At 37.4% G+C, this 26882-nt stretch overlaps 1 protein-coding gene across 1 annotated transcript in view; it reads right to left on the bottom strand.

Moving 5' to 3' along the window:
* LOC124164457 overlaps positions 1–26882 on the bottom strand; it is a 392138-nt gene that overhangs the window by 7316 nt on the left and 357940 nt on the right. The window contains exons 22-26 of the mRNA XM_046541783.1: positions 12212–12421; positions 9672–9904; positions 7785–8012; positions 4356–4614; positions 2778–3030 (exon numbers count right to left, since the gene is read on the bottom strand). Coding sequence (XP_046397739.1) covers positions 2778–3030; positions 4356–4614; positions 7785–8012; positions 9672–9904; positions 12212–12421 — 1183 coding nt within the window. The remainder of the gene's footprint in view (positions 1–2777; positions 3031–4355; positions 4615–7784; positions 8013–9671; positions 9905–12211; positions 12422–26882) is intronic.

Below are 26882 nucleotides of genomic sequence, written 5' to 3'. Positions count from 1 at the left end.
GTCAATGCATGAATGAAAATCGAACAGGGGCTCTTTTGCCATCTCACATCCATGCATTCTCGCATGTGTTCTAGCAATTCACAATTTATATGACGCAATTTTGACTGCACCTTTGTACACACGTCAGATTATGCAAGTATATGCCCCGTGTAAAACTGCCTTTAATTTTGTGCATGAACTCAATATTGTGAGGAACTGATCTAGCTGGGCGTGTGATGCAGCCGGAGTTAAAAAAATCGCTGTCCATGGGAAGGAAGAACCGGCAAAATGCTGAATAGTTCCTGAATTCACATCACATTAAGTGATCCTTTGTTCAGATTATGCTCAAAGTGGGAGTTCCTTTATGCCACACCGTGTCGCATCAGCCAACTTGTAAGGTGCGAGATTTGAAATTTTGGGCACACTTGAACTTTTCCAATTTTCGCATCTCTGAAAGTTCGTGAATTGTATATTTGTAAGAAGAGGACTTCCATTATGTCCAATGTACGAGTGGTAATGAGTGGGTCACCATGATTCCACAGGAATAAAGCTTATCATATGATGTTGCGTGCATACTGAAGTATCTCCTACTGAGGAAAGAACAATAATTGACGCTCTTGCGCACAGTGCACAAGAAGAAATTATAGGCAACGCAATGTTTATAACGTAGCATAGTGTATATCCATCTAAATGCCATTGCTTAATCGTGGAACTTTGTAGCAAAGTTCTTCTTGTAGCCGGCGGGACCAGGACTGAGATTCGTAATTTTGTAATAACGAAAATTTGGTAATAATGTTTCTTTAACCATAGATTGGATAGGCCATTTTGTCGGGACCAACAATTTGCATCTTAATAACAAGAACTTTATAGTAAGGTTGTTGATAATAACGAGTCTACTGTATAATATATTCACTTTATGTTTGCGTGTGAGTTTTTGTGAGAACCCGGACACTCAGGGGCTTGGCTAATGGGGTAGTGGGAGTACTGAGAGAGAAAGAGAGAGAAGGAGCAAACTTAACATTGCCAAATGTACATAGTTGCCCTAGTTTGTCACTGAAAATGTGTAAGTCATGGGTGGCCACACGTATTTTGGCCCTGGCACCAAGACAATATATGTACCTACTCATCTGGAAGGTATTGACGATAATCCCTTCACAGAAACCCGCGACATTGTCAGCTACTACGCTGAATGAGGCACTGCTGGTGAAAGGCATTCTTAAAGACATACAAGGAGAATGCATGAGGTTTGGCAACACTGCTCCATGTGCAGATTCACCATGTTAACTCGACCAAGGTCTGAGAGCGATTGACTGAGGCCCCACCAGCTGATTGCTTTAGCCACACCAGCTCACCCATTAAGAGAAAATGAACTGAGAATAGGGCATGCGTACTTGCTTTGTGGAGTTTGATAAAAGCATTCCAAAGAGTAGACTCAGTAAAGTTATGGGTATTATCGAAAAACAATGCATAGATTGAGGGGATAGATGACTCAACAGTTCAAAATGGTCTCAAATGGCAGTAAAATTTGGCACCACTCGTCAAACCAAATACTTCTCTACCACAATACCCTGCTGTAGAAGTTTTTTGGGAATACATTTTACTTCCCCACCAGGAATTACCTCAGCTGCACCCAGTGAGAAATGGGTGGTGGAATCCACGTGGAACCCACGTGGAGAATTAACGTGGATACCACGTGTTTTTGGTCGTGGAATCAACGTGGAACCCACGTGGAAATTTGGTGGAAAAATTAAAACAGCAGTTGGTGCTGTCCTAAAACCATTAAAACCTCAACCACTCTATATCTAAACCTTCTATATACGTGTCTACGATTTTTCATGTGCTCTCATGGCTGCCTTTCCACGAATTATGTAAAAATAGAATGTGCGATACATTTTCACATAACTAGCGTGGTTTCAGGATGATAAATGACGCAATGTCACCAGAGAGTTAAGTTCCACAAATTAGAAATTCTGTTTAACATTTTATGATAATCACCACAAATCCACTTGAAATCAACGTGGATTCCACGTGGGTCCAACCACTCAATATCCACCACCACCAAATATCCACCACCACCAAATATCCACCACTCAACGTGGATTCCACGTGGGTTCCACGTGGATTCCACCACCCATTTCTCACTGGGCATATACACCACCCAAATGGAAACATTTGCAAGGCTGTAGGGACCTCGCTAAGAAATCTTGGGTTGTAACTAGGCATTCTTTGCAGAGCTGATTGGCCATTTTTATGGCCATTCGGTACCCTTACCAACTGTTGATGTATAAAGGCTGTAAAACTCATTTCCTTTTGTTTAAGGATTCTGACTAATTTGTAAGCATACAAGAAGAAGGAGGACAAGAAAAGATTGGAGGCATTTGAGATGTTAGTGCGGAGGAAAATGGGGAAGGTCAAGTGGATACATAGATAGGAAAAGGAACAACTAAGTGCTAGATATGGTGGGTGAGGAGGAGAAACTTCTAGGGAAGATATGGAGGAAACAAAGGGTGAAAAGTGGAGGGGAGATATTAAAAACAGCACAGAATGGTAGTGGTGTAGCCAGGAATTTCATTTGGGGTTGGGGTCCAAAACCAGGGGGGAAACTTTTTGAAAAACAGGGTAAGTAGAGGATTTGAAACTAATTTTAACACTTTTCATAATCGAAAACACTGTTATTAGGAAGGATTTTCCATTTGATTAAAACACCAAAATTATTAGAAAATGAGGCAGAAATTGCTAATTCAAAGAGAAAAGTATGGTGGGGTGCACAAAAATATATGTATCAGGAATTGCATTACCTCTTCTTATCCATCTCCGTGTCTGTATGAAAATGGAAGTGCCTTTGGTGATATGGTGACGCATGCCGCTGCCCAGTCGTGTGGTGTCTGTGGTGTCCTCCGTGATGATGATGGTGGTGATGGTGATGATCAGCCGTTGGTGATGGTGCAAGGGGAGGCAGCACCTCGAAGGCAAAGAGGCGCTTCCCTGCACCTGGAGGGCCAACTGCTGGCGAGGATGACTGTACCCTATACCCATGCAGGCAGGCCATCCCTGGATGAGAAGGGAACATGGTGAAATCTCATAATGCTCAGCCATGGGCTACACCTGGGGAGCCTGCCCTCCCCTCTCCCAACTTAAATCATAATTAGTACAAAAAAGTATGAAATCTGTACATTCAAGTACAATGAAAAGTACAACACTAAAAGTTAAAATAATATTTAGTCTTAGATAGTACTTAATACACTGTTTTAAGAGGTTAATTTAAACAAATTTCCAGGAACACTTAGGGGCTATGGAATACCCCGTTTCACTGGGTGGTATTCCATTGCCCCTAAACCCCTGACAAGATTGCTATCCCCCTCCAACATTTAACTCTTAACTCTTAACTTAACTTTAAAACTTAACTATCATTTAAGTTAAGTTAATTTAACTTAACTTAAATTATATTTGACTGTAACAATGAATAAAATGGCATCTTTGTATGTTTTACTTCTTAATATTATATAAAAATTCAATCAACCAAAAGTACTCATATGAAAAAGAATAACAGTTGAATAATTTTATGTTCTGTAAAAAAAGGAGCATTGTATATTTAAAACTCATCCTTGAATGTTATATTTTGACATTATTGATGGGTGTAGAAATGTATGTACTTAATACTGAAACTCATGCATGGGCCATATTTAACCTGTGAACCAAAGTCACCACTAATTCTCAAATCATTTATGTCACATCTGTCTGGTTTAGTAACATGAGTAGTCTACCATCTGGACAGGTTTAGTAATGCGTAATAGCTTTCATTAGTCCAAGGATGCCAAGAGAAATAAGTTTAGAGGGATATTTTCATGAATGGATAGATATGAGAATTTGTTCTTCCCCTGAATCATAAAAAACTTAAATAAACACTAGTAGTAATTTTTTGAACGTCTGCTTTCTATATGTAAATGGCTGGTGTCCTAACACCCCCTACCACATGCCTTTTTTGGTGGCTTGTGGGGTATTATGAAGATGAAGAGATTCAAATCAGCTGCTCATGTTGCCTATGTAATATTGACTTCAGTAGGTGAACTCATATGGGCTACATTAATGCTGGGATAATTTACTAGCTGCATCGATAATGCATAAAAGTTTTGATATCATCAAAACATGATCAGTAAATTTTATTTTCAAATCTCTTCATCCCAAGAATGAAGTCAAGTCTCACCAATTTCATGCAAAATTTCAGAATGAAATGTTTGAATAGGAATTCTCATTGGGATTTCATCTTATTGAGTTCATGCCATCACACCCATGACTTGAAAGCTATTCCATAAGACAAGTCAAATAAAAAAGGACTCAGAGGATGAAGACAGGAGCTGCTGTATTTATGAACTTACCCACTGCTGAGCGTGAATCAACATCTTCATAAAAGAATAGACAAGCATCTTTGAGGACACAGTAGCGTCTCCGCCATCCCCCAGTGGAGGCAATAGAGCCGGTGCTCTTGCCCCTCCGCCTTCCAGCTCCCCCAACACTAGATGATCTCTCTGTCTCTGTGGCCTGTAGATATGAGAGGTAGCCAAAGCAATCTGGCCGGATGATAGTACCAGGGCCCATCCCCACTAACCTTTCCACCTCTTCGAGCCAAGCATCTCCCTGAAAAAGCAAACAAATAAGTTGTCCATAAAATCTTATCCAACAATTTGATCGCTGGGTTTTTCTCTTTAATAGGATAATCCTCCAAAACCGTTGGCACATTAACCCTTTTATGGCCAGCCCATTTCAAGTGGGATGTACAAAAACTGCCAAGGCTATTTTCCGGAATTAGCAGCATTTCAGATTCAAACATTTTTCAGCTACTTACATAATTTTATTTAATATGTCTAGATTTTTTTCCCAGCACTTCATATTTATTTATATCTTATAACCATAGATAGATAATGGGGGTTTACATAAATCACAACTGTTGAAGAGGCCACAATCATGAAAAAAAAAGTGAAATAATTCGGTCCGATAAATCGACCCCTGGCAGTTTTCGCTGAACCAGTGAGGGCCGATATATCGGCCCGTTGGCAGTAAAAGGGTTAATAGCTGACGCCGGGTTTTGCTAGCTAGTCAGCCCTTTCCGCTTCTATAGGGGTGAGGTGTTCATGGGCGAAGCCAAAAATTAAGGCTAGGGGGGGTTTTAGGCGCAACTAATACTTTGGGGTGTTGGGGTATTGCATACCCGCCAGGGTAAGTTGGAGTTGCTGGTGCCCTCCCTCAGAAAATTTTTAAGATTAATGGTTCCAAATTGTGAGTTTTACGGCTTTCTGAGGGATATTTGATTAATCCTAAGACTTTTATATAAGTAATACCAATCCATTAAGTAAAATGGATTAAATTTAAAAATTTCTCTGAGCTCTGGGGGGGGTTTTAACCCCCAAAACCTCCCTCTCGCTGCACCACTGGAGGTGTTTACCCCGTCCCTTCCCTTCCATCCTTTCCCTACCCCAGAGGCATCGACAGGCACCTCTTTCCTTGTTCCTTCCCATCCAACCCCCTCCCCGGGTGATCGTGCATATCAGCAAAATTGCCGGGTCCCAGCCCCAGTGCATTGTATCCTTGAAGAGCTCCCCTGAGCCTTCATTTCTTGTCCAAAAAATCATCTCAGGTTTGTCACTGACTAAGGCTGTTTAAGCCATTTGTGCTGGATGTAGGGTGGAGCCGATGGGCATTTTCATATGCGGAAGACTAACGTCAGGTATGGGTCTCGTGGAATTTTTTAGTATCTTGTGTCTACTAACTTTGTTGTTATTAACGATAGAAATCCATTTAAAATTCTACAATACTTATAAAATATTAGCAATTCTTTTAAAAGAGTAAATTATTGAAAATCAAACACAATACATATTTGGTTGAAAAAAATACTGGTAATGTAGTAGGCTGACTGTGGACTTTTGCTATGATAGGGTTAGAGGGCCTAGTCTAGTGGCTGTGGTAAGGGATGGGTTGAGTTGAGTCCCGAATCCGAGGGATGAAAATACCAGGGTAACTACACCCTAAAAAAGAGCTCTGCACAGATAGGTTTCAAATATTCTAATGCTACTTGTAGCATGGAAAACATATTCCAACTCTAAGCACCAACAGGGTTAAGGCCAACATTTTGATGAGAAACAAACTCATTGCCATTAGGGCTAAGACTGATGCCGTACTTGTTTCACGCCAGGTTTTTATGCAAAGCTAGCCAAAGGATGGTCAACACCCACAGTTTGCCTGCTGATTCAAATTGGCTTGTGGGGGTTGGAATTTGACTTGTGTCTGGGATTGTTGTATTTTATTAATCAACATTCTCCATTTTTGGCTGATGTTCTGACTAGAGTCTCAGGTAAGCTTTTTCTCTTTGAGACATATTTCTATTTCCTCTTGTACTATTCGATCCCAGTATACATAACATTGGCACAGAGTTTTAGCATTGTTAAAATTAATGGAGTGCACTATATTGAGGCTATGCTCACAACAAACGCTAATTTTTCAGGCTGAAAAAGTCTTATGTGTCTCCTGTATTCTTGGATGAAATAAGTTGTCAAAATCTATAAGGAAAAATTTTGATTAATTTAAGTATACCGTGGCTAGTCCCGGTATACTTAAATTCGTCAAGAGAGAACACCTCTATGTGTTCAAAGTTCGGGCTTTACTCTCCGGCTGTGGCGCCATGCGCACGATTTGGACTGCTCGTCGCATAATATGCTCGGCAGTCCATACCACCATGTCCGGTATAGTCCACAAATTTCCACAGGGAAGAATGACGCCTCGGTAGCTTAACTGGCTAAAGCACTCGGCCGGAAATCGAGGGATCCGGGTTCGAATCCCGGTCAAGGCGAATGATTTTTTCCCTGTGGATTTTTCGCACAAAAATTTTGATGACAACTGATAAAAATATCACAATTAAGGTTATCAGAAAAACAGAGGCATGTCATTGGATATATTTCTGACGAATTATGATATTTTTCTATGACACCATTTTTATTGAAGATTATGTATATGATATTATGAATATAAGATATCCACCCAATAAAATATCACAATCTGTACAGTAATCACAGTGATCCATGAATATCTGCTATATCACAACTTTCATAAGACAGAAATATTTTTGCTGGTGATAGATCTCAATATTTTAATGAGACGTCTTTTTTTATCGAGTTAGACATGATTATTTATTGTGACATTTTATCAGACAAGGTAAGTTTATAGATCATGCCTAAATATCAGTAATTGTGATAATCAATTATAGTATTAAAAATTACCATATTCTGATGTAAAATTTTCAGTATCTCATACACCTAATTCACACCACATCCTTTTCATCACGGCAGTTCTCATGAGTGGGTGGTGCAATCCAGTGGTGCAGCGAGGGGGAAGGTTTTTGGGGGATAGAAACCCCCCCACCCCCAGAACTCGGAGAAATTTTGAAATTTGAACCATTTTACTCAAATGGATAAATATTACCTATAGAATAGTGAAAGGATTAATAAAATATCCCTTGGAAAGCCATAACACTCACCATTTTGAACCATTTATCTTAAATATTTTCTGATGGAGGGCACCCGAACCTCCTCTATTCCATACCCCTAGTATTAGTTGCGCCTAAACCCCCTTTGCCCCCCTAGCCTTAATTCGTTGCTGCACACCTGGTGTGATCTATGCTGTACTCTGCATCACAAATGTGAAAATGGACAGGGTTTTTTAAAATGGCTTTCCACCCAGCCATATGGATGAATTTCCACTCAAGCAATGCAGTGAATAGGGAAATTAGGGAAAGGAACGCTTCATTGACCACTCACCTGACTGGACCTTTCGATGGCCATGCCCAATGCACGGGACCACTGGTTTCCGGTGTCCACTGTCTCTGCACCCAGGGTCAACCCTAAGGCTCCCCTGCGCCACACTCGGAATGTATAAGATGGCTCCCACCCGGTGTCTTCACCCACCCCTTCTCCAGCCCTATCCTTCGGCTCAAGAATTTCCACAGAGTATCCCGCGAGAGCCAAAGCTCCAAGAGGTTGAACTTCCTGCAGATCATTAAGAGGAAAGAAAAGCTCATCATTTTACATATGAATTTAAGCGTATCAGGCTTAAATTTCTGGAAATTAGTTGTGTCAATGTGAAAATTATAAACTTGTTACAGTACCTTATTACTTTCCACACACTAATAAATGGATTTTACATTGGTTAAGTTACTACACACAGTTACTTAACTTTGATGTGGCCTTAATTTAAAGTAAATTCAATAAAAATATACTTCATTTATATTATACAATAAAACTGACAGAAACACTAAAAAGGCATTTTCCTCCACATGAAAAAGTGCTACACTGTATCTCCAAAGTAAAAATTTTTGTGAAAAAAATGGAAAAAAATTAATATTTTAATAAGCATTAAATCTTTGGGATGAGTCAAAGGGTACATGCATTCCTTTTGTTTTCATTTTGTCATTTATCCACTAAAAACTATGGTTTTGGAGAATAAATTTCATTTAAGTTGAGGTTCTCATTGTTATTTAACAAAAATATCCATTGTCAGGTTGGCAATTTAAAAACGAATGATACAAAAAAAATACCACAGAGGTTGCTCCTAGGCCCCTAATTGAAACCTCATCATAAATTAAAGAATAGGAAAAAAATGTCTGCAGAGGTTTGAGGGAGCATATGAGAAACATGGAGGATTCAAAATTCTAAGAGTAACTTATTATATATTTAGCCACAGCTAAAAAGTGAAAATATCATGTTAAATTATTTTGCATTAGAATATTTTCCTTTATATACAATGTAATGATAAATAACCATATTACAATAATACTAAACCTTTGGAGCTCAAAAAAAAAATCTATATGAGCCCCAATAGGAAATAAAAACTACTAATTGTCTACAAAATCCTAACACTACCTAAGAACAATAATTTACTTTCTTATGGCAAAAAATTTATTTCAATAGATATAAGTTGTGTATTTCCCAAGACTCTATAAATAGCAAAAAGACCAGGGAACGGTGGCACCGACTCCATGGGGTCTGAGGAGGCCCGAGCCCCCTCCAAAATTCGTGATGAGTGTGAGGAAAAAATGTGTCAGGCTTGTCGATTATCCCTGGAGTGTCCAGATATCGAGATTCGAGTTATCAGGGTTCTAATGTTGACTATGTGACTCTTCTAAAATGCTTAAAAAACTTAAAACTCACTACTTATAAAATTTCCCTGGGCAAGATTTCCCCAGTTTGGCCCCCCAATATTTTTTGTAAGTTGGCATCCCTGCCAGGGAATAATGTTGAAAACAGTGAAACACTGGTGAATGAGGTGAACTGTTTATTTGAAGTTTGAATAATTCTGGCCATAATTAGCCCATGATTATAAGAGACTAATTGTAAAAGGAATATAAAATAAAACACATAAAATCATCAGGTTGGTTTGCGTTATATTGTTAATTTACCTCAATACCAGAATGAATCTGGGAAAATATTTTTGTATGATAGCATCCACAGAAACAAAAAATCAATATCAGAACTGCTGGCCAACAATTATTACCCCAGTTATACAATTAAGGGTGTTGCCTTAAATCTCTAGAAATTCTATGGCACAGCAATTTACCTCCTGGTATACCTAATTTAATGCTAATATTTGCATTTTGAAAGTTATTTAAAGTTTTTCCTTATTTGTTCAATAGGAATGAGAATGCTTACCTCCTCAGTCTTGTAGTAGTATAAGCAGTGGTTTCGTCGGAGGCAGAACCATCGTCTATGCCACCGGCCTGCTCCGCCTCCACTGTTTGCCATCTTCCAAAGGTAACCAGCCAACAGCATGTCTGGGACACCCTCTGAGTCTCCCCACTCCGTTTCCATGCCCTCCACTGTGCGGAGGACTGGAGTGAGAACATCGCAGGTCCGTGCTACCTCCAACTCCAATGTATCCGATCCTTTTTGAAGGGACGAAAAAATTAAAGCAATGTTCAGAAGAGATTTTATTTGCTTTCCCTTAGTTAAAAAGCTAATGAGTACATTACCAAATTTCCTATATCATGCAGAAAGGATGGATGAAGGGATACAATTTTTACTGAAGTAAAATAAATAGCACAGCACCCTCATAAGATAAAATAGATAGCTACAATGAAAAACATAACTTTTAAGGAAGGTGACACAAATACCAACAATTCAATTGTTACAACTGTTTCATTTTGCATGTCTATTTTTTAACATAGATGACAATTACTGACCTTATAGAAACTTCTTTCACTAGAATTGTAAGTAAAATAAATATGTATTCAGCCTTGAGATACATAATGCAAAGTGCATCTTTATTATTCTTGGCATATGGCTTGCATAAAAACTAATTGCACTGGGAAGGTATCAGAAGTTATTTAAGCACTAGGGCCACACTAACAGTCAATAACCTTTTGAGACCCTTCTCGGACCGTTTAATCAAAAGTATTGAGGCCCTAGGAAATAAAATGACTTCACACATGGTGTCTGATAATCTAGTGAAGTTAATTTGTGGTGAAAACCGTGAAGGTACGTCATAAGGTAATCTCATAACGCTTTAACTTACATGATGATTCGTTTTTAATCCGTTTCTAGGATTTTTTAGGAAGAAATTATTCCACGAAGAGCAGGTTACTTCTAAAGAAAGTACAACTTATGAGGGGAAAATATATTTCAAAACCAAGGCAAGGAGAAATATGATAACTTTGGACTCCTAATTGTGTACCTCAACCCACAAGCACAATTTTTCACAACTTATAAAATATGCTAAATATAGGATTGAATAAATGTAGACAAGAGATTCAATGTTAATGGCTAAATATCATGTACTACCATATGGTTTCAGTACTGCCTTAAAATAGAAAGGAAGTATTCTTCCAATATGTGCATGAAGGAACTATTAGAAGTGTAACATATACACCAAAAGCTCTCAAAATTTGAAATACCTATTATAAAAAAGAATAGTAAATGAAAAAAATGTTGGAAAAGATATGAGAAAAAAATAATAGCAGACGTTAAGTGATAGGTTGCATTTATTACAATATACTGATTGCTTATTATAAAATCTGAATAATAAACAAAAAGATGATAGAAAAAAATAAGAGTAAAATAAAATCAAGGGTAAATGAATCGGTGGCGTACATTGCAAAATATCAAATATGTACCAATTATAAATTCGAAAAATACATGCAAAGGTATCGAAATTGATGTAAAAAAATAAAATAAAAGTAGGGGTAAATTGATAGGTCGTTTGATAATGCAAAATATTAACAATTACTTATAAATCAAAGAATTAACAGAACAATATCAGAAAAGGTATAAGAAAAAATAAAATAAAAGAAGATGTAAAGTGATCGGTTGTATGTATTGCAAAACATTAATTGTTTATTATAAAATCGAATAATAAACAAAAAGTTGTGAGAAAAAATAAAATAATAGAATGGGTAAATTTATAGGTTGAATACCTTGAAAAATATCAATTGAGGAGCCTAGATGCCAAGGGGGATAAGATAATGGTTGGAGGGATAAAGATAAAGTATTGTTGTAACAAAGAGATGCATGTAAATCACTGAATCTACATGAATATGCTTGAGAAATTAATTAAAAACAGTGGTAAATTGATATGTAGCATATATTATAAAACATTAATGTCTATGAATAAAAAACGAAAAGATAACAGAAAAGATATAAGAAAAAAATGAAATAAAAGCAGGGGTATATTGATAGATGGCATACATTGCTAATATAATATGCTTCGTATAAAATCGAATAATAAACAAATGATATCAGAAACAATTTTAGAAAAAATAAAATGAAATCAGGGGTAAATGGATCGGTTCCAAATGTTGCAAAATGTTAATTGAATATTATAAAATCAAAATAATTAACAAAAAAGTATCAGAATAGTTATGAGAAAAAATAAAAAAATAAAATAAAAGCAAGGTTGATAGGTTGATAGATATGTTGGGTATCAAAGTATCTAAGGTTAAACAGCAATCAAGAAAAGAAAATTCCTAAAAAACTTTGAAAGAAAGTAAGCTGGTTCCATCATATCGTGATGCAGTTATGGAATCATCCGCAATTATATGCATGAGAGGGAATATAAGACGCTTTGCTTCTCTGAATCCGAAATGATATCTTTCCATATGGATATCTAGGAGCAACTAATAGATTGAAATTAATTCCTTCCTGGAAATACCGACGACACGCTTAACATATATGCATCTTACGTGGCCTATACTCACCGGCGTGTGCTATCTTGACGACCTCGGAGTGGGAGGCATCGAGCACTGGGGCGCCGTTGACGGAGAGGACGATGTCGCCCACCTCGAGGCCGGAGCTCTCGGCGGGTGTGCCGGCTTCGATGGCCGAGACGACGACCGGCCGGGAGCCGTGGATGCGGAACCCAAACTCCCCGCCTCGCTCCCTCTTCACCACCACCCGCTTGTCGCTCTCTGGCGAAAGAATAAAAAATCAGCAACTATAACCGTGGACATAGACGTACATAGGTGATAATTATTTTAGCCGTGCACTAATGATATTGCTCTACCCATAAAAAACCAACGTATAGACTAGAAAAGTATAATTCAACGAAATTACCACAGAATTGCCAAAGAATGGAGAAAATATTTCAGATCACCTGAAAATTAACTGTGAATGTCGACACACAAATGTAATTATTTTAGCAAAATAATGCTATAGGTATACCTATGAATAATCAAAGGAGAGCAGAAAAGTATAATTTTCCTTAGTTACCACAGATTTTCCAGCGAAAATCCTTAATGGAACAAACTGAAAGTTAATTTAAAGTTTATAATGCACGACCAAGGTTTCCACGTGGAAAGATATTTGCTTTGCGTTTTTGGAATATAAAATTTGCAGTACCAAATGTTACAGCTAAACGAATAACGGTTTTGTATTTAAATGAATATTATTCACATATTCGTGGCTCGTCATCTGGCGTCTGATGACGTGCCACGTCGAAACCTAGGTCGTACACAATTAAATTTATATGGAATTATAAAGTTTTTTTACGCTTAATTATGTTAACTCGATTCCATGAAGTCAGACCTAAGGCGATATATGCAAGTACAAATAAACGAAATAATCACAGAATTGACACATAGTAATTCAGATCACCAGAAAATGAACTGTAAATTAAAATACACTGCTGGAAGACGCATTTAATTATTTTAGTCAAAAGTTTATGATACGGAGATAATGATATAGCGACAATAAGATAGAAAGGGTAGAGTAGTAATTCTCCGAACTTATTTATTTGTCTAAGGCAGCTCTTGAAAATGTATTGTGTATGAACGTTGAATGCGGCTGAGTCAAATAAATAGCATGGAAAATTACTACGGCTCTCTTCTAGTTACCATGCATTTCCACAAAGTAAAAACTAGTTAATTATCGATCGGATATATGATATGGCTCTGCCATGTGAAGAACCATCATCGCCCAAGGTGACTTGGAAAGTAATTCAACGAAATAAACACAAAATTTTCAGCAGAGAACCTTGACGGAGCCACCTGAAACTTAACATCAAGTGTAAAAATTTTACTAAGGAAAAATTATTGTCATTTTCATTGACCGGAATTCGAATCTGGATATCTCGAATTCGCTTTCAACCCTTCCCTAAAGCCTACGAACGCAATAATAACTATATTCTCTAGACACCCGAAGTCTTCGTCGGAAGTCACCGCATCCCATTCAGACTAACATACGGAGTGAAAAAGTGGAGAAAGCAAAGAAAAAAAAAGATTTGTTAATTGTCAGTTGGATAGAGAAAGTTTTCCAAATGTTGTTGAAAGAATAATGGTTTTTTAAGTCAGTATTATTCTCTACCTTTAAAGAAAAATAGCATTTATTTGAACAAAAAGACATAAAAATCACCTAGATTATAACGAAATTTAAATCAATTATACATATTAACATAATAATAATAATAATAGTTTCGGAGACAATAGCAGAATAACAAATGATAAACCAAAAGAGAGTCAAACGCGGATTCATACACATAGTGCAAACATAAAATGCAGGAAGTGTCATGAACCTGATAGTTATTAACATCATAATAATTCACATCATAATCGTTAAAATCATTAGTCGGAAAATGAAATTAAAAAAAGTTCTTAAAGATAGGTAAGATACCTTTGGGTATCTTACCCTTTAAGTTATGGCATTTCGGCTCATAATTCTTGTCATTTAACGAATTCGTCACATACCTCACAGTCATACATATACCAACATAAAATATGTTTAAAACGTATCACAGACTACAGAATTATTGAGCATCGAGGACTGCTGAAACAGTAATGTGCATAGTTAGTGAGCTCCTACTCACAATGGTCTGCGTAAAATGCAGTCGAATTATAAAAAAATACCTGTAATTTTCATTATATAATAATTATAAGCCATATAATTGGTTTGACAAAATATTTGTGCCATTACTTTGTGGAGAATTACTGCACTTTAATTTCGTATTTTGAGGACAGATGGATAAGGTTATCTGAGTCATTGTAATCGTAAAATTCATTAAAATTTAGTGATAATGTTAAGCTAAAAATTTTTACGGTATCTTACCATTTTACAAAAAAGGAATAAGAAGTATTAATGCCGTCCATTTGCAGCTATGCTCCTATTTTTAATGCGCGTCTTAATTTATAAACAAACAAAATGTTGGAAAATTTTGTCAACTATTTATCTGCGTGGGATGAAAATTTATCAATTGTATTTCGAAGATGCTCCTATTTGACAGAAGTGAGATCAGTAGATCAGATCCAGATATCTAATTATCTAAGGTTAAACGGCCATTAATAAAAGAAAATTCCGACAAAATCTTGAAAGAACATAAACAGGTCCCATTACATCGTGATGCAGTCTTAGAACCATCCGAAAATACATGCATGAGACGGAATCTAGGTAAGACACCTTGTTATACTGAAGCCGAAATGAAATCGTTCCATATGGGTATCTAGGAGCAAGGACCCAGCAGCTCCTCAGATGCGAGCAACCTGAGGAATGCGATCAATAGTTCAAGGCGCACAGAGTGAGTAAGGAGCACATACGCTATGAGAAGAAAAAAAAGACTGACGCAAACCGTAGCAGGTGGGCGTGCTCTGGATGAATGAGACCGATTCTCGCTAGTATGACTCTGCCACTTACCGTTCAAGGCCTACTTTTATTTTGCTGCAGCACCTGGAAAACAAAATTGCCCGTCCCCAAGAGGACAAAAACGGCGTATATACTTAGCAACGAGAACCAGAAAAATATCCAGTGCGTATTAATTTTTAAATATTCCCTCATAACCGAGTTATTTACCCAAATTGAGATTATATACTTTTTAAGACAGTAAAAGGTAAGTATTTCATTGTAAAGTCTACTAAAATGGGTTGAATGCCTTCTAAATATTTTTTCTGCCTATTTTCATGCATGAACAAAAGCCGTTCCGAAGAAAATTCCCGCTTCTATACTTCACAATGTTTATCTCTCACCGCTACACACAATAAATTAGTTTATTATGGGTTTTGATCATCGTGTAAGCACTTATTCCTATGTTCATACAAATTTATGGTGTATAAACGCGTAAATATCCTTTGCTATTAACTCAAGAGTTACAAATACCAGAGTTCTGTGCATTAATAGTACATACATACGTATAATATGTATAGAGTAGACATAGAACTTGTGTGAAGGCTCAAAAGATAGGTTCGTACGAATTTAAATAATTACCAATGTAGGGTTACTCATTAGCTAGCTCAATGATATCACGTTCAGAACCTGTCTCTCGTCAGGGATTAATGGTATGAATGTTAGAAGACTCCTCTAGCCCTTTTTGATCAGAAGTTACCTCTTATTTGAAAAATCAAACCTGAAAATTTACATTATATTATTATAGATCAAAGATTGCATTTCCAGCTAACACGGCAAAGGAATACAATTAGAGAGTAAATTTGTTTAGATTGATTACATGGACACCAAGGGAAGGACCTTTACATTTTCCTCTTTCATTATTTTCTGGCAAGGGCCTTGACACGGATTATGCCATTCATAATCATGTTTTTTGCCGTTTGTACCCATGAAAATGACATATCCTGTGCTGAAACCTGGGTATGACAAGTGAGAAACGAAAGATCGATTTTCTTAGTAAATATTTTAGCGCGGGTTATCTGTTTCCTCAAAGTATTAACAACTAAAATTCAGTATGTTAGTAAAAATTATCAGTAAAGGCGCCATATGGGTGAAGGTCATTGTTAATTTATCATTCGGAGATGCTGATATTCACACGAATGGTCGACTCCTCTTTCTCCTTACCACCTCCTTTGTGCGGCAATTTCCCGATGGCCATCGTCTCCCTACACCATACGACCAGCATCTTACGAAAGAGCTGCTCCACGGACTTTCGGAGGCTGCCATCCTCATCCTCCCTGGCTGAAGGTCCCAAGATGGAGAGAAGAAATATCGGGATGAGCTCAGAAGGGAATTGGACAGAACTTCAAAACGTCAGCACTTCTAAAACGAAGAATTTCTAGAAGACGGAGCCATCCCCTTTAAGTGAACTCGTAGACGGATACACTCCGCGCCTAGCCCGTTGCATCTCAATCGTGCCGGCGATTTTATGTACTAACAGACGAAGGAAAGGTTCTCCAATTGTCGTAAAATTTGGCATCATTCGTCAAACTAAAAAAAATCAATAAACTAGAAAACCCTCCTGAGGTAGTTTATGGGAATATTACTTCCACGCCATGGGCTACCACAGCCGCATATACACAAACCGACTGAAAACATTTGCAAGGCTATAGCGATACCTCCACTGCATAAATGCTCAACAATTGCCCACCGAATCAAATCCTCTCATCTATATAGCCCTTATAATACTAGATGAGCGGATTTGATTCGGTGGGCGATTGTTGAGCGTTTATTCAGTGGAGGTATCGATAGGGACCTCGCTAACGTAACCTTGGTTTGTTACCTTGGATCCTTTGTTGGGCTGAAGGGGCCCAACTAAGGATGTTAAGTTATTACGACAAAAACACATTTCTAAGGCGGTTGACGGGAATGTTACTTCCACGACAAGGACCACTTATTTTTCTGTACAAGGTGTTGGGACCTACTATGTCATAAAGGTCGTCATTATTTGTATTAGTACTCATTTTTAATACTATAGGGATAGGTTTAAAAAGACAAGATACTACTAGTCTAAAAGTCTCTCATTTATAAGTATTCTTCTGTTGAGACGAGCACTTCTATGAAGATAGTCGTAACAAAAATTCTCGAACAAGTTCTTCATGTTTCTTAGTTTCCCATATTTTTATACACAAATTCATTCCCTTTCCTTACTGTTCGCCCGGCGAGACTTTGGTCCCCATTTACTGATTTTCATATTGCAAGCTATTATAGCTTATTCCCTGTTCTTTCTTTTTTATTGCGTCGTATGATACGAAGAACTGTACATATGATAAGCGGAAACAATTTGATACAATTAACCACAAAACTGGTCGTAAATAAAGTTAATGCTTATGGAATTAGCAAAAATTTGTCATGCGAAATTATATTAAGGGTGATTTCCTGCGAGAAAATGTAAACTTTAAGTTTCTCAAGCTAAAAATTATTAAACTTTGAAATTCTTTGGGGTACTGTAACCAAGGGTTTTACACTCCTGAGTGCCTTCAAATCATCAATTTTTTCACTTGCGTGAGAAAGTATTCTTTAATATCCACAAGTTTTCAACAATAAATGCGATTATTCTCCATTATTGTGCTCGTAAAGGTGACTATTAGGATCCACACATTATAACTGTTCACTTTTTGATGCACTAGTGGTCCATTCAAATGTCAGTGGAGATGAAGAATGATGTCAGGCTCTCCCGGCGTATTGTATCGTGGAAAGCTACTTGGGATTTCCACAGGGCCAGGTTTTCCATCTGCCCTGCCCTGATGACAATGGGCGATTCATTCAACGAAACGTCGGCCGTGAAACCTAACCCGATGGAAATCCCGAATAACCTTCCACGTGTCAGTAGAGATATTTGTGATACTATTGATAATTGAAATTTTGTGAATAAAATTCGGAGAATATAGACAAATGAAGACATATTTCGGAAATTTTAATTGTATCTAAATTCTTACAAGTGCTAGACTTAAAAGAAGAGTACTTTTTTGAGTCGTTGAAGAACTCGAGAATTCATCATAAGGTTAAACGTTATATTCTCCCAAAATATAAAATTTATCGGCTATTAAATTACTAGATCGAATGAAAAGCTTTCATTATGTGAGAGGCAAAACGCACGTATTGCTCGTAGCTCGATAAGTCAACCCGCAAGCAGGCAGTTGAGAGCGCTCGGCGAAACAAAAAAAAAACAACCGTAGCGTAGTACCAGAATATCTCCTGCAGCAGTTTCTTTGAAACGATTAAAAAAAGGAAAGCCATCTGGAACGATCACAAAAGTATTTCGACACCGAGGATTTTTTTCCGCAGACATTTGGCGTGCGCCCAAGAATTTCACAGGCCCTTACACGCCCTTTGAACAATTACATAAGGGAGGCGTCTGTGATCGAATAAGTGGAAGGGGGGAAGGGAAGGCAGTCCGTAGACAGGGGACGTTGCGCGGGTGATCGGGACATGATAATATTTCCCTCCGGTTAACTGTCTGAGGTGTTATGACATTCGCAAACGGACTTTGAGTACGAGTAGACATTGTAACAGTGGCTGGATGACAGGGATTGGATACTCAAGGAGATTAAAGTGAATGAAATGACCAGTTGGAGCGAGAAAGTAGTGCTATAGAAATTGAAAATGTACAATTTAACTAAGACTATTATTATGTAATGTCTGGCGAGAATGAAATGAAATGAGCATCGCAGTTTCAACGTAAAACTACTGAACACAACAATTTGTTTAAAATAGTAAAATTAATTGATAAAAATGCTTGGTAAAAGGAAAAAACTTAATCTAACAAAAATTTGGAAGATATATGCAGAACATTTAAAAAATAATGTTATATTACTATTACGGCTGGGTTATATTACATTGTGCTTTCCAAGCATAAAAATTCCATTCTGGCAGATGATTAAATTACAAAATGTTTTTACCGAGACACAAAACATAACGGTGCATAAGAGTTGAAGAGTATATTTTATAGAGTTAAAGTAAATGTAATTTTACAAATTTAGTCTCGGGAATAATTTATAAGACCGTGATGTTGGCGTATAAGTGAAGTAAATGCTATATCAAATAGAAGTACCTATCTTTAAAACCTCCCCCAATAATACATACATTTAGTTTTAACTGTCTTCATCAAAGGCTCAAAAAAACTCTTGCAAGAGTGGAATGAGAGTCATAACGTAATAGGACGTAGGAGCGAGGAAAAAACCTTTTTATAGTAGCTTCAGTAGGCGAATAAAAAACATGTATGGGTCGATGAGTATGAAGGGGAATAATTTTTTAAGAATATTGGGACACAAATAGGGTTAATGGAACAACAGTGGTGCGAGAAGTTACGATGAGGACAAGGAGTAGGCCAAGGATAAAGACTGGAAGAAAGACTAGCGGTTCACTGATCAATTCCTGCATTAAATAGCAGTTTTGACTCATCAGAATCAACAGGGACCACTCCTGTTTACACGAAGCACTGGGAACACTTCACTCATGCGTTGAGCACAGGAGAACTCGAGCTATTTCCGCGGAAAAGCGAGGCCGTTTGCATGACGGATTCGAATCGATGACGCTCCGACGGGCACGGTACGACCAGGGGGGAATATCCGAAAGTGGACGCCGGCACGAAAGAGAAGAACGCCGCGAGAGGAAAACATCATTTCTTTCCACTCGTACTAAAGCCCCGACTGCTTAGAAGGGGATGGTCGAAGAAAAAAAATGAAGAACGTTTCTGGATTCAAAACTTCCACCACTATTTCCTCCTCGAACACGGTCCACTGATTCACTCACTCACCGGTGACCATGGCGACGGACGAGTCGCTCCCGCGATTTCTATTTTCCCGGACGGCTGTTGTGGCGAACTAGTCGAAACTTTGCGATCGAGAGAGCGGCGACGTGGACAGGGGGAGTATGGGGAGGGGGGAAGGGGAGGGAGTTAGGGGAAAGAGGGGAAGCAGACGTCTTCGAGTAGGGGAAGAAGGAAAAGGGGGTGGGGTAAGGTGATGAGTAGTATGGGAAGAGAGGGAGAGAATGGATGGTTTTTCTAAGGGATGGCAATATGATGAGAATTTTAAAGGCCTAAACTCCCTTGCACCCTTGCAATGATGTAAAAAGTTTGGTCGAATTTAGTAATAACCAGTGACGTCATGGCAAAATTAGCAGTGACGGAACGGACTTTCTGTAACTTATTTTTAGAAGTGAAATAATACTCTGTGTGTTTTGTTTATTACAAGTTATTATTTACATTTTATTACAATTATTTTGTTATGGTTACGAATGTATATTATTAGAAATTTTTAGGCAAAAAAATTGATAAAAGTGTTATTTCTCTATTATCACTTTTGTTAACCGTTGCCGGAACGGCTCTCCGGCACCATGAAACCACTGGTAATAACCCCAAACAAAGAGGGTATGAGGACTGAGACTAAGACGAAAAGGATTTTCTGGAATTACTTCCCATGATGTCTGTCTTCCTATTATGGCCTGTTTACACGGTACATTAACCCGCGCGAGTTAATGTCTAATTGTATGAACGCGTGAATGAACGCAAAAACGCACTGTGTAACCACCCAACTTGTGCAAATGCACGGACAGAAATTATAACTTATTATAATTTGGTTCATGCATTCTTATATGTTCCGTTCCGGTACATCAAAATCGTTCATGCATTCACACATTAGCTCGTATGTGTCAATGTATCGTGTAAACAGGCCCTTATTGCAGATAAGTATTTCAGTCATAATCCTTGTTAACAATGGCAGAAGAAGCAAAAAAAACGACAAAAAGTTGAACAATGCATGATAAAGGGGAATGTCACATGATGTCAAAATGTAAATAATGAACAATCAGCGAATATTCACAGTGACTTGAAAAACGTCCACGGTATCTACATGAAATACAAATTAGCAGGTGTGAAGACGATGTCAGACATAGCCTTTGGAACGTGGGGACAATGTCATAAAATAACTACCGGTGGGAAACTGGAGTATTATGTCTGCGAACTAGCAACCATTTCAATTGGTTTTCGCGCGCCGCTCAAGTTTTTTTATCCAGATTTTGTTCGAGGAAATTAAATATTTAGAACATATCAACTATTTCATTGAGGATAACTGTATTAACAGATATTTTAACTTAACCACCTCCTACACGTATCAATACCTATACCATAAAATATTTAGCTTCGCATACAATAAATTTACTTGCTGTAACTTAATTTCTCGCGAAATAGACCGATGATGACATACTCCTTCAATCACAACAAAAATCACTCATCAATCGTAAAATCGTTTTAGAGGACTTACCACAGTTTTTATGAATATCGATTCACAGAACTCTCTTTATTCTTACCTGTTAATATCAGGAGAAATGTGAGCTTTTCCTTACTTATGATTATGCAAATACGAGCCACGCCATTATGAGTGCTCAGCAGATACTATATTTTCGTGATCTAAACCAAAGTTACGCCAAGTTGAGTGAGGTTAAGTCGTAGTGAACAAAGCATTAGTCTATTTATCACCAAAGGCGGTAAAGGCGTTGTTTAAAGTGTGTATCACGAAATGTGAGGTTGGAGGGGACGATATAGAAAGGAGGACATTGGAGATGAAAGGGGAGGGATGGCGAGAGAATAAAAGAGGAGAGAGGGTCACGTGATCGGGTAGGAGGTCACACGAAGGAAAAAAAGCAAATGAAAAAATGCGAGAGAAATTAGCAGACGCGGGTAATCTCAGATTGTGGGGGCAATAGAATCTCGCACCAGTCACGAACACCATTGATCTAAGGCAATAAGCACGGCGGAACTAGCCTTAAAGCTTAAATTTAGATATGCTGCAATTTATTTCGCTTCGATAAAGTATCGCTCCGTATAAAATATCTATAGAATAAGATAAATATAAACTCAGTACATTTTTCATAGCATTGAAAATCTAATCCAATTGTAAAAAGGCAAAAAAAGAAACGGAATAGATTCACCAGCACGGAAACTTGCGTTAAACGGAATCTTGAAGAGCTGTTCAATGCAAAATTTAGATATTTAATCAAAAAATTATTCCATTGCTTTAATTGTTTCAAAAGATGATTTGCTCGTATTTATTTGATCTATATAATTAGTTCCGCTATAATTTATTTGAAAAGACGAAAATGTCCTCCAAATTAGAGATCAGATTATTAACTCAAAATGGAAATGTTGACCTTATCATTGCTATTTAATCAAAGAGGGTACTCTAAAAATAGCCATAAAATGCATTCATAGCATAACAAACTTTAAAATAATTTTATGAGATTATAACCGGATAGAAACATCATGCACGCAACTAAGGAATTTCTGTAACTCTGCTCACCAATGGCCTCGCTAAAATCGGCAGCGTCAATTAAAATTAGTTCATACGGACAATTATTGGGGTCATGAAAGTATAATCAATTTCACTTGGATAAATGAGATTAATATTGTGAATGAATATTTTATTTGAACTAATAGCATTCATCAAGCATGATGGAGAACAATCAAAGAAAATCCTCTCATCTTAGCCAGTTCTCAATCTTCTCTTTGTTCGAGCTTATTACGCGATTCAACCAAACTTGTTTGGAGAGGAAATGAACGAAACGAAAAGGGGAGAGAGACTTCTGTGGAGGTGATTGGCAAAGGAAAAGCCTAAAGAAGCTAATTGGCTAAAATACGGACGGCATTGGATTAAACCTATCGGGCGGGAACCGATAAAGGAAGAAAAGAGGGAGACGAAAATTCTTCTTCCTTCAGACGCTCGAAGAGCCAACATCGACGTATCGAAGGATCGTAGGAAGGAAAGAGGAGGAAAATTAGTGGGGAAACGAAATCAGCAAACAAGAGACCAGAGAACGGTCTCCCTTTGTTTGGAAAACATTGGAGAGGGAGGACACAGGCTGAAGGAGGGGAGAGATATAAGGGATAAAGCAATCGATTGTTTTCCTGAGTGTTGGACAGTCCTTAATAAAAACCTACCGTAGCAACCCGATCATCAGGAAATTATTTACACTACCGTCGCCGTAAAAAAGGTAGAACGCTGAGCTTTACGCAAATGTACAATATTTTGCCGAAGACCGATAGGGTCGAGTCATACATCGTTTTACTCCTTGTTTATTTGGCTACAACAATAAATCATTAAACATTGATTAAACGTAAACGTTCAGCTTCCACGGTCGAAAGAGTGAAGAAGAACACGCGAAAAACTATGAAAACGGCGAAGCGGTCGCGTCGTCTTCATCTCGTCACGGGCAAAATATTTGATTGGAGAATTTCATTGTATTTTTTATGGAGAGAACGACATCTTCGCATTGAAAAGAGCTTTTTCAAATTACATTTTATCCATTCCTTGATTTTTTTAAATAGCTGAAATGTAAACTTCAATTTCAGAAGTTTAGCAGAGTACATGAATATCGAAGTTACGTATGCTATATGTAAAAAATATTTCTAAACTTTTCATGCAAGGAAATGTTTATATTATTCCTCTTACTTAAAATAAGCAAAAAGGCGAAAATCGTCGTTTTGGTAGAGTGTATTGCCACGGGGCATTAATGTGTGTATATACACAAAAGAAAGGCGTATGAACCAATGCAAAAGATTTTTCATGTGCTCTTTTAGACAACTCTTATTTGAGATTATGGATTGCAATGTTGCAGCTAAATTTATCAAATAAAGAAGTTCCTTTAAACTTGAATTATACCTCCGTCAAAATTGATTTTCTTTGACAATTGTATTTTTAAAGCCAAAACCACACGTTTTTTTTCATATTTAAGCAAAGTAATATTTATAACTGCACCGTATAAATGCACAAATCCTATTCATATACACAAACATAAAGCATACGCGGCTAATTACTTAAAAGAGTTGGAATTATCTCTGGTAAAGTGTTAGAGTACATTAATGCAGAAATGTAAAACAATCAAAGCATGCAAAACAATTTCCATCTACATATTACCCCGCAAGCAGCCTCAATAGGCGTGTGGCGTGGATTGATAGGACACCAGCCGATTATACATTAAAAAGAAATGCTCTCACGAAATTACACCAAGAAATTATTCAAGTCTTTTAAAGTACGGGGAATAAAGGAATTACCATACCTATCCGTTCGGAAAAAATATCTCTCTTAATTTATCGCCTCTGTCGGACCTGGAAATGCAGGGGGGTTCTAATATGATGATCTTCGCGTCGCTTTTAAAGATATCCACTCTCAATCGCTCAATTAATATGAGCCTAGCCTGCCAATGATGTCGCATAAAATAGATATTCATAAATATGAGAAGACAGTGTGTATTTATATACAATTAGTAGGAACGGGAGAATGAGCAGTTTTATCCCCAGTGTACATTCTTAGAACTTTTATGACCGATCAGGGGTGGATCCAGGATTTTTTTCTGGAGGGGGAAAAGGGCCTGACAGATCACCTCATATTTGAGATTGAAAACAAGATACAACAATTATTGTAGAAAATATTACATTTATTTTGATATGAAAATTATTGGTATAAAATTAAATGACTGAGGCTCCGTAATACACAAAATAAAACGAATGTATTGATAACTGCTTAAAATCTTGTCTATTTTTTAGGCGTTTGGGTGGGAGGGTCATGTGCCCCCGTGCCCTTCCTAAATCCGCCTATGTGACCGATAATTTAATAATTGTACTTACTTTGTTTATATTCACTCACGTAACTTCTTATATACGAATGTGTTTAATGAAATACGATTGCATTTTGTGTTCATCCCATAGCGGAGCAGCTCTAAAGAATTAATGTATTCTGTCCTCGCCCGCATTTGGCCTCAGTCCCGATGGATTCGAAATCATCTCCGGCAGATCCACTCGCCATGCATCGAATATTCGAGGATGCTTCATCCTCGTTTCCCAAACGACTTCAAAATCGTGGTTCCCTCAAGTACGCCTCGGGGTTTTCCGCCGCTAAAGATGATTTGGGGTAGACGGTTTAAAAGTTGGAGCGCTTGCAGTGCCGCAGGAAACTCTTTATTTAAGTCGATATATTGCTTCAACTGGCACGACTCGCAATCGTATTGAGGACTTTCCTTTAGTGACTTCTTCTCCTCTTATTACTGAACCTATTTTCATCATAATGAGAAATAAGTTAAACGAAACATTGCAACATTTTCGCGTATTTTTTCTGACACGAAACGTTTCGTTGATAAAACATTATCATGATAATGTTGTTATCATGATAATTTTTTTTAAGAAACTGGAAAATTCTGTTATTATGGAAAATTATTCATAATATGAGAACAATATTGAAACTTCTCTCTTTCACATTACGATGACAGTGATTGTTTTAGTTCCATCTTTAGGTATGACTATTGTTGATTATTTTAGTGCCATTCATTCGGTCATTACATCAATTTCATTTTAGTCAGCTCACAACGAGCGCTTGCTAGATTTATTGTACTTTTAACTAAGAAAACATTCAAAGTAAGTCAGTTCTATTTGGCTCCTGAAATAGCAAAAAATAATAAAATTATTGTTGAAGATTCATATATAGCACACTTTTTCTCATTTCCATAGTCAGTCCGATGGATATTTACCACTCCTTCAAAGCTATCTGAAAAACTAAGTTTTCATATGCGCCAATTATTTAATTTATTTTCCAGCAAAATGCACTAAATTTCGATACTAGCTTCGGAAGAGTTGAGGAAATTAAAAGAAAACTAAAATAGCTGTTTAGGGGTCCGAATTGTTGTCCCCTGGAAAGCGGACTAGAAAAGGCTACAGCGGTTCAATATTTGGGTGTATAGAAGAATGGAGAAGTTGATGGAACGGAGAGGAGGACGGGCAACAATGAGCTAGACTTGGTAAGCGAGGAGAAGAAACTTGTGTATGAACGGGTGAGAAGCCAAGTGGTAAAAGTGATATTTTTCTAAACAGAGTGAGGTACAGTTAATTATTAAAAGAAAAACACAAAAACTTGGTTGCTAAGGGATACGTGTGAGTCTCTGTTCTATACTGACATCGATTGGAATATAAAATGCACTACAAAATATCTTATTGATCTCCTTTGTTTTATTTAACTGATTTCTGTACCTAACTCTGTTTAGAAAACAGAAGTCACTTGTACCCCTTGGCTTCTCACCATCTCATATGAGATACGAAGAAGAAGAAAGAGGGCCTGGATGGAGCGAGGAGTAAACGGGGAGGGGATGCTAAAAATGACACTGGAGGGAAGAACGCTCGGTACGCGGATAATGGGGAGTAAGAAAATAGGATTAATAGATAGAATGAAATAAAATAGGTCTCACTGAGTATTAAAGAGATAAGCCTAATTTGGGAATTGGGGACAGGAGAGATGATTCGCAAAATGTTCCATAGAAGGAATGAGGAATTAAGATTAATATATTACATTTAGATTAAATTATGCATTAAATTGAAAATAGGATTTAAAAAAATAAAAGTTTACGGCATAATTCTGTGGAATCCTTTCATATTTAACACAATGAAAGCACTAGTCTATATCCAAACTTTTTTATTTCTACCGACGCAAGCTTAGACACATAATACCATTTTCAAGGAATTAAGTGCCTTGAAAATGACATTTTGCGCCGAAATCTGGGTCGGTAGAAATAAAGACGAGTGGAAATAGAAGATGGCTTTCATTATATTTGATTGGATTTACTAATGGAGTACAAGAGGTTAGACCTCACTGAGTATTGACGCCGAAAGCCATATTTGGGCATAGGAGGGCTGATTCGCAAAATGTTCCTTAAAAGCCAGCCTTAACAACTAGAAAACTT

The sequence above is a fragment of the Ischnura elegans genome, chromosome 8, assembly GCF_921293095.1.
Source record: "Ischnura elegans chromosome 8, ioIscEleg1.1, whole genome shotgun sequence".
NCBI classification, from domain to species: Eukaryota; Metazoa; Arthropoda; class Insecta; order Odonata; family Coenagrionidae; genus Ischnura; species Ischnura elegans.
The sequence above is the reverse complement of the archived record's forward strand: the minus strand, read 5'-3'. Positions and strand labels throughout refer to the sequence as shown.